Below are 17,585 nucleotides of genomic sequence, written 5' to 3'. Positions count from 1 at the left end.
TCATGTTCTTTGCTGGAATCCACTTAAGTCGTGCACCTGTTAAGACACAAGCATACCCTTTGCCCTAGGTTATTAGTTGAAATGGACTTTCAATTTTCCCTGTCTCTGGATTTCTGATCTAAACCAAAGGGTTTGCCTTTGCCTATATGGTGTTGGAAAATGTCTAATTATAAGCGAATTTGATTCTGAAAAAAATTTTTTTTTTAAAAATTTAAAATGTACAGCACTTTATTCAAGCGCATTTGAGGCGTAGCCTCTGCCTCCCCCCTTTTTTTGTTTAACCAAAAGGGGATTTTAAAGTTTGGTGTGTTCTTTCAATAATTGCTTACCCTGTAGGAGAAGGAGGAATACCAAAGGAGTGACGTGCACCCTAACTCATTAAGAATTTATGCAGCTCTTTTGCTATATAAGCTAGACTATTGTTTGTTTTTATCTTTTAAAGTATACCTAATGATGCAAATGCTTGCAGAAAATGCTGACATGCATGTTTCACTATTTCTCCTGTGTGCAAGGAAGCAAAAACCGCATTGGAAAATGTATCCACTGGCAGATGGATATTTTTATATTTTCCAAAAAATGAGTATTTGGCATTTGCCATTCTGTCAAGAGCCTTTTGAGCCTCAGGAGTAAGAGTCCTGGGAGACATGATGTCACAGTCTCCTCTTAGCAAGTCAAAAACTGAAGCAAGTCCATCATTGGTGTTCTCCAACTCTGTCCTGTTTCAATTTATTGTTCCTAAGAGCTACTGTAGATCCTGCAGATTGTTGAAGCAGGTTCTAAGCGCTGTATGTTGCGCAGTGATTCGGTACTCTTGTATCCTTTGCAGACTCAGGGCAAAATCTTTAGATGTATCCAAATTTTCTACACCTGAAGCATGGCCTTCTTGAGAGTTCTGCTGCCATTACTTCTGAAGTTACTTCGTTGTAGATCTGAACAAAGCACTGCTACTTGCTCTTTAAGAAGTTTTCCAAGTTCTTGTCCAAAAGCATTTGCTTGGACTGCTGCAACATGCTGAGGTGTGCCCACCTTACTGCTTGCTTCTATCATTTCAGCTATGGTTGCATGACCAGTTATAGCACTGATTACACGTTTGCACTCTGCATTAGCGTTTGCAAAAGCAAGACCTTGTAGCGGATATGGTTTTGCCGCTTCATCACCGACTTGTCTGTCCAAGGCTTGCATTAGATGATCGATGAATGAGGTAAAAGTTTCAGCAAGACCTTGCTTTATTTCTGTGTAAACGCCTTCTGGGGTTCCAGTTGGTGGAATTTGTAAGATTGCTTTTTGCGCTGCTTCTTTGATATCTATAAGCACATTTCAAGGCAAAACCATTGCCTGATCTTCTGGTCTAGCATGAGGTTAGTCACCAGCCAATTGCTCTAATGTGAGAGCTGCATGTGGTCCTCCTGCATATTTTTCTCTCAGTTCACAAAGTGCTCTTCTCCATCTTGCATCCCATAGCAGGAGTTGTGCATCTGTAAAAATTGTCGAGGCAATACTTCTACAGTCAAAAGGTACCAAATCCTAATTGTTAAATGTACCTCTCAAAAGTTGTTTGATATGGACTTCCCAGTCCATGATTCTTTACTGCATCCATTAAATCTTTGATAACTTGATGATCCATAGGTTGCCATACAGGAGAATTTTGATTTTGTCTGGTATACATAACCAGCATTACAATATTATCTGTTTTGGCCATATTAAAATCTTTGTCTTTGAGTCCTTTTTTCCTAATACTTGACCAGTCTGTTGTAACAGACGTATCTCTTGAAACATATTTGTCATGTGAAACCATGTCCATACCAGCATTTCGTGAACTTGCAGCTTGATTGGACTGCAGGGATGCAGGTTCTTCTTCACCGAAGAATCCATTCATTCTATCTTCTTCTCCCCCTCCTGGATGAGGAATAGGGGATGGGCACAGGCAAAGAACAGGGCAAGTCCAGCAGCTCAGAGGAAGAAACTGGGGTCAGCCCTGATCTGGTGACCATCAGCTGAGTCTGCAGCAATGAGGCAGACCCAGGGTCAAGGCAGGAAGACAGGCTGGCAAGGCAGGAAGGCAACAGCAGGGTAGCAAAGTGGCATAGATGCTGACAGCTCAGGAAGGACCAGAGGAAGCATCTCCCATCGGTGGTCCAAGAGAAGGTGAGATGATGAACCAGGTCTACACAGGGATTCTGCAGCAGCAAAAGGATAAGCAGCTCCAAGGCCCATACAAGGAGGCATGGTCCATGGACAGGACTGGAGACAAGCTCCTTCAGTGTTGGTCCAGGATGCAACATCAGAGATGGGACTGAATATAGATTCATGTACAACATAGCTTAGGTTTGGACCTGAGCTTACATGGAGACCCCAACATCACAGGCGGAGGTCCCACATACAGCAGTCCATAACAGCTGAGATATAGCAGTTTCTCAGGACCCTCACAGAGAGTTATTCAAGTTTTGAAAAAATGCAGAGTGCAGCTGCCACTTAGTTTGTTGGTCTGTTTTGCTGTCATTTGTTTTTCAGTCATATTCAGCCATTATTTTCTCCTTCCCTCAAACTGGAGATCTGTTCACTGCACAGGGGGCAGTTGTCATCCTCTTCCTTGCCAGTCTCCCCTCTGTCATTTTGCTGTCACTAACCACAGCAAGGCTGGTCACATGCCGTATTGGGCATTTAATTGTCCATTTGTTGGCAGTGGTGTTGTTTGACATTGCTTTGACACATAAGTGATCCCTTGGAATAAGGTGATCTGTAAACTCAGGGTGGTGCTTTTAGGCATTTTGTCTATGAAAATGTCCCTGAAACTTTCTTTCTCTCTTCAAATCAAATTGCTTTTTATTTTATTGTGAAAAGTGCTTCAGTGCCCTTAGAGGTCAATAGTCAGCACTTCATTCTCCTGTTCCATGTCTGCTCTGTACAGGAGGCGTATTCCTGGCTGAACTGTGCCCACACCCTGCCCTGTGAGCCAACGCTCTATGGCAGGTGGCTGACCCAGGACCAGGCAGCTCTCCATCATGAGCATCTCATACACAGCTCAAAACAGTATGCTGTTATATAAAAAACAATTCCAAAAGTGGGGTTTAGAAAACATGTCCAAGTTTCTTTCAGTTTAGGAATTGCAACAGGATTATTTTTTCACTTGTTTATTTTGTGCCCAAGATCTGAAAAGAAAATCTCTTTAAAAGTGTTGAATCCTAGAGCTAGAGATAGATGGCTGTGGCCTACTTGGTAGGTGAGGTGTAGGGTTTGAGGCATCAGTTATATATAGAAAGTTCATTTCCACAGAGAAATCTGCTGCATTTTAGGAGGACAAGCCAACACCTGATGTGATTATTCATTTTCCTTGAGCTGTTCCTTTTATTCTTGAAATTTTAAAAAAATGAAAGTTACTTCAAACAACACAAAAGCGAAGCAACACTCTAGGATTCCTCATTCACACAGTTAACGTAGCTTTTAATCTGAGAAGTTCTTTTTGATGAATCTTCAATTACGCATTGAATTTCCCAGTGTCCCCTAGATTAGACTCAGATAAAACCTCTGCAGCCGCAGGCACATGCTTTGATTCTCTGTGGTTTGTCAGCCTTTAATAAAGAGTAGATTATTCCAAGTCACAAATACAGGGTCTTTACTCTCTCACACTAAATCCTTTAAAACTCTACTGAAAGGGAACCCTTTATAATGGAAAACCAAAGATATATTTGATCAATGATTGCCTATAGTTTGATGTGTCCTTGGGTGATAGCAGTCAATATCTGGTTAGGTAGAACAAAGGGATTCCATAGAAATTCTGCATCTTACCTTTGTCTAGAACTTTTGAAACAAAATATTGTAAATTTAAATTTTTTGTTCTGGTCATACTGCTTTGACCTTTTAATTATACAAGAAAATCTTTTGCAGCTGTGCTGTAATCCATCCTCAATTTTGTGTCATATCTTAATACATTTCAAATTCGCTTGGGTTTGTTTCTTCTGCCTGCTCTCTGTCTTTACAGACATAACAGATGCCTATTACAAACATGCCCAAACCATTTTAAAACACAGCTGGCATGCCATCACAATTTTTGTTATATCTTGGTTCTCCTTAAAATAACAAGCATTTTATAAGTTCCAAGAGATGTCCAGCACTAAAAATGTACCATTTTTTTTTGTTATTAATTTTAGATTCTGTTGTTTTTTCATTTTCTTAAAATTTAACACAACTGACTTAACAGCTTAAAAGCCTAATTTTTCATAAAAACTGTGAGAAATTGGCCATGGCTATCCCATAATGCAGTATTTTGTTGTTGAGAATTCTCTGGTGGATGATTTAGATGATTGGCCAGCACATCTAGACATTTTATTTGACCTTTTTAGACACTATTGTGATTATTTGATTGCTATGAGTCACCCACAGTTCTTCAGCTTTAAAACTCGAAAGGAAAATCTATGTCGGTTGGACAGCAGGTATCAAACAAATGTTACACTTGTCATTCATCCAGGTGTATGGAAATTTCTGTTTCAAAAAAAGGAAATCTGTGCAAAAAGAAAACCTGCCTGAGGAAGAAAGCTGTTTCATTTATTTGTTAACAAGTTCATCCCAGCATATGTAGTTCTAGGAAATGTCAGTGTCATGCTATTTTTACTCTTGTCTGGACATTTTCAAAGATGGTCTAGATACAACTAACAGGGATGTACTAACAGGATTAACAATTGTACTACATAGAGCTTAATTTGATTTTGAGATATTTGGAAAGTCAGTAAGAAATTACCAAAATGTAGACAAAGTTTTGGAAAAAAGGCTACTTTTATACACTTTATATATGGTGATAAACTTACCCAAGACTATTTTTTCCAATATATTTTTTTCTATGTCTGGAAAGCTTCCATTAGTCATCTCTCTTCCTAATTTCTCTCAAAAATTGCAGTCTGAGCTGTTCCAAATTATGGAGATTCTGAACTCCAGCTGCAAGATGTTAAACCCCAGCCTGATAAGAGTCATATAAGTTATTTCTTTCTAATATGTTTACTTGCTAAATGATTCAGAAAATTAGAGCTATTTCACCAAAGAAATAAGCCTATCTTTTAGGCAAAGCAAGTATTTTTGACATAAATAAAGTTATTATGACCCCACAGTCCAAAACCAAGTGATTCCGTTTGACAAGTCACTATGAATTAGCTGAGTCTTCCCAAATTTTAAAGTAAAACATAAGAAATTAAAAAATTATAAACATAACCTTTGTGGTAGCTTAAAAATGTTTTAAAGTGGACTTTGTATAAGATAAGATTGACAGGATATGGCTTTGTTTTATTGGCAGAACTTAGCCTAGCTACAGAAAATGATCTTCCAGAGGCTTCATCTCATCTGGTGTTAGCCAGGAAGCCACAAACTGTTCTTTTAAGCCTTTCTCCTAGCCAGTGGCAAGCAGTAGGCAAGAGGAAGTAATTAATGTCATGCTAAAAGACATGCCCAAACTGGGATATGTTACTCTATAGGGGTGCCAAACTACCAGCTACAGAGAAAAACTCTTTTTTACAGAGAAAAGCTCTACCAGCTACAGAGAAAAATCTAAATTACATACTAAGAATGGGCATCTTGTTCATAGGCACCCAAGGTTTCCTTAAATAAATTCTCTTCAGGGTGTCCTAGCTAATGTGTTTTGTTTCCATTCCTGTCCAGAAACCTGCAGGCCAGGATGTAGACCTTTTCTTCCACTCTTTTCTCATGAAAAAGAGAGGATTTGATCATATTAAGTATTTTATATCACATTAAAGAAGCATGATGTTAAAAACCAGAACAGCTAGGTGTAGACACTTCAACTTATATTGACGTCTAGCATACTAGTTTAGTTTCTCTTTGGTTTTCTAAGACAGATATAAAATGATATATGGTATCCTACTCCTACAGTTGCCATGACTTTGCTGACTTTGTTACACATTTACACTTTGTTGACTTTGTACCAGATCAAAGGGTTAATGTGAAAACCCCATGTAGCTCTAAATGCAGATCTTAAGGAGGGCTGCATGTAAAAAACTGGATAAACTTTTAAGAAAAGGCTGCTTTACTTAGTGTTTTATCATCTGCTCCTTTTGCTGTCACAGTGCTATGGCAGTGTGACAGCTGGGGCACACAAAGATCCTGTAGTCTTCTGTCTTTTTAACTTCCTATTCTACATGGAATTAACCCAGTTTTGCAATCAGTAGCCTCCTCCAATCTTCTCTACACTGCTTTGACATCGGTCTGCATCGGTTACTGTAAAGAATAGGAAAAATGAAGGCCAGGTGAAGGAAGGCTAATAATGCTGTACATTTTGCATTGATATTGAAGTACCTGAAGTTGTTCTGTCTCCCAAAGGTGTGGTGGGTACTCTGGTGAGTAACTCTACAAGCATTAGACACAGGATTAGACAGGAACAGCCTGATTTACCTTATTGTCTTGTGTTTGCTTTCAGTAGGATTAAGAGGAGTCAATGGGGTGACACAATTGAAATTCTTATAAATAGCTAACTTTTTGCTCATCTGGATTTGAGTCAGCTACCTTTTCAGGCCAAATGGTGGGGTCCTTCATGGTACAATATTGAGCTTCATGATGCCAACTGTTTGATGCTACTAAGTATTGTAATGGCTTAAATGGTCTCAATCAGTTCAAACTAGAATTAGTACAGATGGCAACTGTTGTAGCATTAGGTGATATTTTAGAGCAGAAGAATGAAAGCCCTTAGCTAGCATGTTTAGAGTACTGTCATCCTATAAACAGAGGGATTTGATTGTAATGTGCTCTCATCAATTTACTACTCTAAGCAGTTGATCAATCTTGGAGAGACTTACTGAGTTGCCCTGGGTCCTACAGAAAATTGATAGCAAAGCCAGACACTGAATTCTGATTTTGTGTGTTATAGTTCATAATATTCTCACTCAGAGACCACCTTTCATTTCTTACATGCAATTGGAAATCAATTTTTAAAGCATTAGCTGAGCCATAACTTTATAAATCATCATGAAACCAAGTAAAGCAATGGCTTAACCTCAAAATGTTAACAAATGCTAAGGGATTGAACCCACAAATCAAGAGAATCACACACCATTACTGAGAATGAGTTCAGAACTCCAGAGCATGCTGTTCCTAAAGGAGGTAGAGAGAAAATTTTTATGGGGATTCCCTTGAGTCTCTGGAGAATCCTTCCAACTACACATTCCCTTATCCCTTCCCACAGGTCATCAATCATCTTTTCAGGAATCTGCATTATGTACAGGAAAAAAGCTTGAGTTTGAAGAACCATATACCTGCCCCATAAAGCAAGGAGTCTCCAGGTAGATTCACATTCCAGATGTAAATGGAGACCCAGAAGAAGGGAAAAATCTGTTGGCTCTGTTGAGCTTACTGTACCTGTAACCCTGTGTGCTCAGCTGTACTAAACATTATGTCCTCCCTCTTGGCAGGAGCCTATTAACTCAAACCCACAGTCACGCAAATAGGAGTGATGCAGTTCCCAGGCTAGAAATGACATACGTAATAGTGTGGAGGGCTGGTGAGTGAACTTGATCTGTAGCTGCATGTTAATCCCAGATCATGCAGCAAGAGAAGGTTTCTGCACTTTGGCAGATCAAAAAGTATAAAATTCATTCTTCTGGCAAAAAAAAGGGGAGAAAAGAACAAAGTTTAGTACTGAGTTGTCATCTTCAGGCTGATTGCTGATATTTAAATCATCTATATCCCTGGCTTTGTGTGTTGGTCAGGAGGGTCAAATAAGGTATTGTTTTATCTCTTAATGATTCATGGGCATGTAAGTGAGTTTGCATTGGAGGTTCAACTCCAGTGGTGTTTTTCCAGATGGTCTTTTACCATCTAATCAAAATGCAAGAGTAAAAAGGAACACCATGGTTTTTGGAGGGAAAAGCAAAATTTTATTTTCCAAGTCTACACAATGAAATTCTACTTTTTTGTCTGTCATTCCCCTTTTGTTTCACTGTATATAAAGGAAATTTTCTAGCCAGGAAGTATCAGAAGTTTGTCTATTTTTCTTCAGTTTTCCTGTAAAATATTTTGTATCTCTCCTCTCACAGACAGAGATAGTAATCTCTGGAAATTAAACTCTTTTCCATTTCATATCATATGAGGTATAAATGTGTGTATCACAATTTTTTTTCTCATATATAAAACTATCACAGTGGAAACTTTTCATATACCTTAAATTTAGATAATATAAAACAATTTATTTCATTATTTTGCAGACCTCAAGGGATAATATGCAGTTATGAGAAAAATAACGTTGACAATGTATTCTCAATGTGCTTACAAACAGCAAGTAGCAGTTTTTAAACACTGAAAAGCAGTCTCTGTAGACACCTTTGTTCTGTTAAAGTCAGCATCGCACTCCCTGTGTGCCATGGCAAGACAAGATTTTCATTACTTGAGTTCTTTTGTTTTCCTACTCCAAAAGAAGCTAGCCCAACAGCAACTGGAGACATACTACAGTTATTTTAAATCAAAGATTTTATAGTCTTTATGTGTTTATCATGGAAACAATGAGAACATTTTTATTGTGTTTTCACTTTTATTTTTTAAACAACATTCCAGCAGCAGAACAGTTATTTCATGTTTGGATTCTGTGCCTTTATATTAGGGAAAAAGAAGCTACTTGCTCTTTCCATCCAGTCATTCAGCACCTAATGAGAAGCAGACTGACCTTGGAGATATTAACAGGCTCCTTCTGCTTAAAAGTTTTATGTATTTAAGAGTTTGAGAAGGCATTGTAAATATAGAGTAACAATTGCTTCTTCTATATTTATATTCTTCTTCTATATTTATTCTTCTATAAATATATGTAACAATTGCTTCCTGAGCATAAGAAAAGGAAAGTTTGGGGAAAGTTCCATTGAGAATACTCCTTTTGGGAAAGGGTTGGTCATAAAACAAATAGCCTCCCATGGGTTTAGCCTTGCCTGGAACAACAGATGTGCTGTGATAATCTTAGTAAGATTTCTACACCTGAAAAAGTTTCCAAGACCTTGTTTTTTCATCTATTTCCCTTGCTGGCTTTTTAAAAGAACTGACAGTTGATTTTTGCAGCAGAGTATTTTCAATGTTGACAGCACTGTTTATTGTCTCTGTGCAAAGAGAGTGAAATCAATTTCTCATGAGTATTTGAGCCCTGGGGTCAATGGACTGAATTTCAATTATGGAAATTACAAGTTACTTAAACTTGTTGTAATTTAAGGAAAGCATTTCTTTTGTTTCATTATTTTTTGCATTTGGCATTCTGACCACTGCACTGATGTCCACAGAGAGCTCCACCCTCGATTAGCAGAAATCTGGGCAGGCAGTTGACACCTGTGATGTTTCAAAGAGACGGTGTTCTAGTTTGCAAAGCTGGATGCTGAAAGCTGAGAAAATATCAGATCAAAAGGGATTAAATTGATGACTTTTTCAGAGTGGTTAGGACCTTTGCTGAAGTCCAGCATTTTTTAATATGCAGAATATGATGTTATGTCTTCAACTATAACATAGTAACAATACAAATTGCTCATTTAGTGCAAATCAGCCTGAAAATGGGTGCAAATGACAAAATAGTTTTTGATGCACAAATGTGACATTGAAGTATAGAGTATGAAACTGTAAAAAAGACAATTATGAGACAAACAAGCTATGAATCCTCTGCTCCTTTGAGGGAGCAGTTGCTTCTCAGTAGGGTGACTCACAACTAACTCTTCAGCAGTGGGAATAGTCCAGCCAAAAGGATGTACAATCAAGCAGGCCTTTTCTGATGGCCTTTCAATTCCTTAATTTCCATTTGTATGACAATTTGAAATATATGTACAAGTACTAAATATTGTTGCAGTGCATGAACAGAAACTAAGACTGGTGTTTCTATTCATCTGTTCTCAGACGAAGTGAGTATTAATGGCTATGTCAAGTAAAAATTCTACTGTCTGAAAATAAGAGGAACCTTATTTTGAGCCACCTTTCTTTCCTGTCTCCTCCCTGAATCTTGCACCCTTTTTTATATAGTGCTCTAACTACTAGGAAGTATTTTAATGACCCTTTGGGGGACAATTTTGAAAATTTGAAAATAGAACTTCCAGGTTCTAGGTAATATCTCCTTTCCTCCACTTCAATATAAAGAATGGCCTGGGAATTTTCACTGTATGTAGTGTGTTAAAAAAAAATTTAAAAATTAATAAAATCAAACAGGGCTGACACTACTTTTCTGTTTCAAAATCTCCTACACATTTGTGTGAACTAAGCTTCAAGAAAGCAAAGGAAATCCCCTTGTGGGATTTAGGCAGGGAGAAACCTGGTTCTTGGACCTGTTCATGCATAAACTCAAAATTCATGTCCAAAATCATTACAATTAAAACTGAAGTTCCTGTGTGAACATATACTCATGAACTTTTAAAAAGAAAGATACATTCAGGATTAGGCTGTACCTAAGTGGGGATCGTGTTTGCAATTTTTTATTAAAATCATTAATGCTTCCCACACCCTAGTTAACTTCCCAGTTTATTGGGATCTTTTTCTTTATCCTCTGATTCTGTTACTCAGGTCCTTAGTCCACAAAGTGTCCCTGATGTTGTGGGAAAGAGCAGAGCGGTGCTGTGGGGTTTGGACTGTCCTGAATCAAGACTGAGGAAATATGGACAAAAACAAGGGATATGTACGTGAATCCCTTCTTTGCCCCCAAAGATCCATAACTATTCCATGGAGTAATAGTCAGATACATGTCTTGGCTAAGATAATGCATCTTCATTTTCCCTTTCTCCCTATTGTTGCAATTGTGCCATGCAATCTGCTGGGTGACGAGCCACGCAGCCTTCCTTGGTCAGGCGAGAATTGTGCTGCCATACATGGATGCATGAGCTGTAACACTCACTCACATTAACTGTTCCTCTTTTTTGCCCCTCACACAAGGCATTTACCACTACCTGCATCAATATGCCTTTCTTCTATTATTTTCCAATTCTCTATTTTAACATGAGCATGGAGTGTTCTACTCCATTCAAATGAATAGTAAACGACCATGTACACTTATTGCTATTGTTGTTGTTATTGTTGTTTTTACTATTAATAACAATAATAGTGATTTGTTTGAAGTGATAATCATAACCCAATATCTGTCTTCAAAGAACAAATAAAAGGGAGTCCCTGACCTCAGAGAACATAACACTCTAAGACAACCAAATAGGTCAAAGGGATGGCTCAGCAAAAAGGATTGCAGATATCAGTGATTTTTATTATAGCCAGCTTGCCAAACAAGCATGGTAGGAGGAAATTTAAAAGTGGAAATGAAAGAAAATTTCTCCTAAGCAAGACCAGAGACAAATGTCATATGGAGTAAGGCATGGAATTGATTAGAAGGATTTCTAGAAAAGCAGAAAGCAGTGGGAATATCAGACTCACAGAATATGCTGAGTTGGAAGGAACCCACAAAGACCATCAAGTCCAGCTCCTGGCCCTGCACTGAACCATCCCCAAGGGTCACAACATCTGCCCAAGAGCATTGTCCAAACGCCTCTTGAACTCTGTCAGGCCTGGTGCTGTGACCACTGCCCTGGGGTGAGGAACCCTTTAGGAGAATGATGGAAGTTTGTGTTCCTCTACTGGTGTTTCTTAAACCTAGGACTTCTGAATGGCTCTTTTACCTGCTGATGTGGGCAGACCAGTAATTCTTTTATGGAAGAGTATGATGAAGAACAAGCAGTTCTACAGGTGTTGGTTGATATATTAAGAAACTTTTCCCCCAAAGCTTACGCTGTTGTTGAAAGACTTTCAGTCACTTATTTGGAAGCACTGCTGACAAGTTGCTTGTGTGACAGAGACAGCCCTCTTTTATCCTGACAGAAGCATAGCATGAGTGGCCTCTTGGTATCAAGTTTAGTAAATGGATGGTCTTCTGTAATACTTTGGTATGATGAGTGTTCCATTCAGACCAAGATCAAAATATTGCAGGATCCATCTGTTGCACTTTTGGCTCTCTGATTCAGTTGCAAAGAGTGGTTCCAAACTCTCCTACAAGCTAATGAATAAGGCTTTCAGAATACATTTAATAGCTAGACCTCACAAGGGTTTGTGGCATGTCTCAAATGGAATATTTAAAGAAAAATGCAATGTTTAAAATGTATTCAGTTGGTACTTTTTGTCTGTGAGACAATTGCAATAATTTTATAAAAAAACCAAAGCAAAATTTATTATGAAAGTAATTAAGATCTTCAGACTGTCCATTTTACATCCAAAAGAAAGGATGTTAATATTATTTATTGAATTAAAATCAGTGAAACCTTTGAAAGTCTTTTCATTAAGATTATGAGAGTATCCAGTTGTAGAAAAGAGACATCTAACATCTTTTTCCAACATGGGCTGTAGAAAATGAGGTCTATGTAACACAGAAAAAGCAAATGCTCAATTGCCATCTGTGCAATGGAATGGGTAAGGCATAAGTTACTGTGCTAAGTGTGCTCTTTGTGCAGCTTCCACAGATGACAGTGCGGCGGAGAAGAAAAGTGGAACATTTCATGCTGGCTTAATTGTTGGCATTCTGGTCCTGGTCCTCATTGTGGCTGCAGCCATCCTCGTGACTGCCTACATGTATCATCATCCGACATCAGCGGCTAGTCTCTTCTTTATAGAGGTAAGACAGGAGTAACATGTTGTGTCACTAGTCCTGTCTCTTGGCTAGGGTATTTGGGGTCTCCAAAATCGCTCTTTCTTAACTAAGTCAGAAAGTATCTTTGTGTTCATACTGTAATCTTTGAAGAAATGTATTACAGCTGGTGAGGGGTCAGTAGCTCTGACCGAGGAAGAGGTGACTGGTCCAGAGAGATGGTCCCAAAAGGAATCGCCTTCCCGAGGCCTGGTGTCTTCCCTCAGCTGTTAGCTAGGAGTGCCCTTGCAGAGGCTGTCAGCTCTTTAGTGATTGTCAGCTTGTGATTTCAGCTCAGCTCTGCAGGTCAGCCTCCAGGCCAGAGCAGGGAGAGACGAGAGGCCCGTGTGGCTGTTCCGCACGAGGCAGCTTTATTGGTCCGTACTCCGGCGAAGGGGAGCTATGGGCGAGCATCTCCATCTCGCAGGGGCAGAGGGCTGGCTTTTATAGGGATACAGAGGATGGATAAAGGCCAATGGGTTACAAAGGATCTCCATAGGGTCTCCTAAAGGATTGTGGGTCTGTCTTTTCTCGCCGTGACCAAAGAAGTGGTTGTATTTCCAGGGAGTCCTGCTGGCCAATCGTGCAATCTCCTTATCTCAGCAGACATCCCTCCAGGGCAGGGGCTGGGCATACCCTACAGAAATGGACCTTGTTTTGTTCTTAGCATATTGTTTTGTTTTTAGCATGTTTATCACTCAGCTCCTTTAACTACCATTGCCATTAAATTTTGCTTTTAGACAGGACATATATCTAGGAGATATATGCCAGATACCACACCTCTTCTCTTTCCTATCCTTCATTTTCCTCACAACAGCATTTTTTGTTACCTTTCCTGTGCACTGTCATTTTATTTCAGGACATACAGTTTTTCTATAATTTTCCGGGGGGGGGAAGAAAAAGTATTCATTGTTAATTCTACAGGAGAGGTGATTTATAGTAAGTTTTTGGCTGGAAACTTGTATTAGCTGTTCCTTACATCGTTTAAAGGAATCTTTTAACACTTTGTGTCTCAAAGCATGGAAAAAATTATTTTCACCTGATTGTTAGCATCTATCATTTCTTCTGCTCTTTTTATTAGTGTAGAGAGAAACCTAGTCTTTTAGACCATGATTCATCTGACCTATTTGAGACATCCTCTTAAACATTAGATAAATGGACGTTTTTCTCCCTCAAACACCGATGGCTACCTTAGGTGCAGATACCTACATTGCAGATGCTGACATTTAGTCTGTTCAGCTCCACTGTAAATGAAAACATGAGAAAGGAAAATTCTCCATAGGCATTTCAGTCTACAAAAACCCATGAATACCTACACCTCCTTGTGGTTTCTTTTTCAACTCAGCAACATTCCTCTGCCTTGTGATAAGTATACATTTTCTGAACATGAAATAAAGAGGTGGCTGTTCATAAACCCTACTTGTAGTATTCCCTTACTATCAAGAGCACAACTGGACAACAGTGAAGGTGCAAAACCACTGGAAATGTCGCTAGGGACATACCTTAGGGGTTGCTTAGGTAAAAGCCTGGACCAGGAAGATGTAGACATTTATTCTTAGTGACAGCAATGAGAATTGAAGTGAGACATGAACAGGAATGGAATGATTCATCTTTAACATCATATTATAATAAATATTCTTCTTAGATGTAATAGTAGTGACAGAAATCAAAATGAATTGTTTATCAGTATTCCTGCTCTAGTAGTGTAACTGTGTTAGCCATCAGGGAACAGAATCCATATAATAGCACATAGTTTTCTCTCATGTTTATGCAGCATCTCAAGGCAGTTCATTATTGAGGTAGACAAACAAAATTCCACTGAAGTCCTTGTATGAAAGAGAAGGTTTTGTCCCTTTCTTTTTTTCACAGACAGATTAAATTTACACAGATTGAATTTCTATTCTTTCACTCTAGTAAAAGCAAGTTTCTTACCTGTCATGATGTGATGGAAAAGGCTAAATAAATTGCAACACCACTTTTTAAGAAGAAGAGAAGAATACCAAATTACAATACACTTTTTTTGTTGTTGTTGTTCTAAATGTAGTAAGGGCATGTTAATTTATTTCTTTCATTGATATCATACTCATCATGCAAATAGAGGTGCCTTAATCAGTGTTGTTAAACTCATTCCACCAAATTTAATCTTTAGGTGCCATTAATCAATCTATTATTCTATTATTAGTCAAAGCTAAAATGTCTTTTAGCAAGAAATGTAGTCATTTAGAATAAGTAAAAAAAACATAAGCTTTCTGTATAAAATGAAAGAGAAATCAGTCAAAATAAAATTTATGCAAAACAGGATATAACCTACATTCTCTATTGGTTGCTATTGTGGTACTTGTGAAGAATCAGCATTAGCAAGAATTTTTAAAAGCACTAGTCATCAAGGGGTGGCCTTTCCCTGTCAAACACTGATGTAGTGGGAAAATCACAAGGGAGGGAATAGGGGTTAAATGTATTTCAGAACACTTACACAAATTTCAAAACTTGAAAACCATTTTTGGTATCATAAACCTAGAACAGAACAAGGTAATCCATTCTGGAAAATAAATTGCTTTTAATAAGTTTAATAATTTAATTTTCAAAGAAAAAAGTCATTTAATCAATTAAAAAATAATAAGTAGAATTTATTATTCTTATATTTATCTGATCTATAGGATTTACACATTTCCAATGCAAAGAAGAAAATATCTTCTCAAACTTGCTTTTTGAAAATTAAATACAAAAGACTAATCAGGCAAAACTGGTACAAATAGGCCAGTGTTACACGAAATCATTCTTTATTGCATTTGTGCAATTGAAAAATATTTGAGTAAACTGTTACAGATAACATGACAGCCCACATACCAGAGGAGACAAGCTGCTTTATTTATGGAAAATGAATGAAATACGGATCTGATGTTACCATTCTAGGGAAAGAGCTCAAGAGGATTGCCATGGGCTTGGTCATGAAATGAGGACAAGCACATAAATATTTCAGAAAATAATATGATGTTTTGTATGCGTCTCTTGATTAATAAGCACACTGCACAATTAAAACAAGATGTGACAGATGGGCAGGCAGATCCCACCTGCAGTTGTCTAAAAAATTACAAGTACACTATATTCTGCCATCAAGTCTTCAAGTCAAATCAAGATCTGCATCAGTTTATCTATCATTAGTAATTAATATAACTCTAAGGCTGGCCAAAAGAAGGAACAGGAACCTGGTGCATTTGTGTTTATTTTTAAAGAAGTTACTTTATGGAGGAATCATATAGACATTAAACATAACATTCATTCAAAACTCTAATTAATAGAGGAACTTCCTTTTGCATCTAAGATAATATCATGATTTGGTAGGTGAAATGCCATTTTCAATCAGATTTTGTTGGGTTTTTTAGGCTAAGGGCTGTGTAAGGAATTTTTAATTGATTAGTTTTACAATCATGACTGGTTTCTGAATAAAGAACAGTATATTAAACTGACCCTGTATCTGGGGCTTTAAGTCTCTTTCTACCTTGTGTTCTCTGCCGATATCACCTAATATTCACTTACCTCCTCACTCAGGTTCTCACATAGCTCATCTTGAATCCAACTCATGTCATGTAGTGAGCTCTCCAAGATAAGAATAAATACACCCACACTTTGTCTGTGCTGTTTACCCTTGCACTGATAAAGGCAATCTCTTGTGGCACCTCTGAACGCCATTAAATGATATCCTGAGTGCAGTAGTTGGTTTAAATAAGCAATACACACAAGCTAAGGAAAATACCATTTATTACAAAATCTCTTGTCTTAGAACATAGTAACATTATTCTATTACTTTTTTATCCTTTAAGTCTGAAGAAACTGCTTCCCTAGGGGGTTTTGTTCATACCTGTTGAGCAGAACACGCATGTGCAGCTCCACCTGGAACAAAGAGTTTGAGAAGTCTTAAATGCCAGTGCTATTCAATTTGCCTCTGGTAGTGTTCAATTGTAGTACCATCCAAACAGTTCAACACATTTTCAAAAAAGTTCCACTTTTTGTTGTGTGTAGAAGATTCAAATCAAATACACTGTTTTCCTGTTACTTCTAGCCTCCACACTGTTCAATGCGTGTTTCATTGTTTAGGTTGGACACTTCTGTGGTGGCCCAAAGTCAGAATAAATTATCAGCTGTTAAACTCAAGGGAGCTTCAGTCAAAGTTCCAATGAATGCAGGCTCTTCCTAAGAGCTAAGAGTAAATATTGACTAAAGATTAGCTTGCAGAGTGACGGAAGAGATGTTGCATGCCTTGGTTTTCTATTTGCTTATCGTTAACCTTGCAGTATTTCCTCTCCATTAAATTTCATTTAGTTGCCAGTGGTTTCCTCTCTTTAATCACCTTGAGGAATCCTGTATGTCTTGAGATATTTTAAGCTGATTTGGACTGATTTTTGTAAAGTAGGATACCTGTCAAATAATGCTCTTCATGACTTTCTCAACAAAGTTTATGTCAGAAATCTAGCTATAACATAAAAACCTACACACTAGCTATAGCACAATTAAAAAGTGATTGATTTATTTACTAACCTATGTAATATACTTGCATTCAGGATGCAAGGTTTGATGGTCAAGAAGCAAATTACAATGTCCTGAATGTCGTGGATTGCATACCTGTGATACTCCCCATAGCTCATGTGATCTAGATGTCTGGTGCTCAATGTAAAGAGGAGTAAAGAAATTCCCAGCTGAGTCAGATGGATTTGCTCAGATTTCAATGAGTTCTGGGAGAAATTGCAGCTTTAGTTTTATATTTTAATTCTTCCTTTCTTTTCCCTCATGTTCTTTCTTTTTCCTATATTTTTAACCTCTAATTATTTACATATGTGTTTGTACTTGGGCACTGAGAGCAATTAATGTCAAGGGAATATTTAGCAAATTGAAAAACAAGGTATAAGTCCAACTACTTTTTATTCAGTTGTCTTTTGCATGTTTGCATCCAGTTATCTGTGGACAGAAGGGTTGCACATGACACAAG

The 17,585-nt window shown here is 37.9% G+C and overlaps 1 protein-coding gene across 1 annotated transcript in view; it reads left to right on the top strand.

Annotated features, from left to right (window-relative positions):
- Nucleotides 1-17,585, top strand: part of PLXDC2 (plexin domain containing 2) — a 264,431-nt gene that overhangs the window by 233,100 nt on the left and 13,746 nt on the right. The window contains exon 13 of the mRNA XM_069006678.1: nucleotides 12,429-12,589. Within this exon, the coding sequence (XP_068862779.1) occupies nucleotides 12,429-12,589 (161 nt within the window). The remainder of the gene's footprint in view (nucleotides 1-12,428; nucleotides 12,590-17,585) is intronic.

Source organism: Aphelocoma coerulescens, chromosome 2 (genome assembly GCF_041296385.1).
Source record: "Aphelocoma coerulescens isolate FSJ_1873_10779 chromosome 2, UR_Acoe_1.0, whole genome shotgun sequence".
Lineage (NCBI taxonomy): Eukaryota > Metazoa > Chordata > Aves > Passeriformes > Corvidae > Aphelocoma > Aphelocoma coerulescens.
Note: the sequence above shows the minus strand (reverse complement) of the source record. Positions and strands in the feature narration are given on the sequence as shown.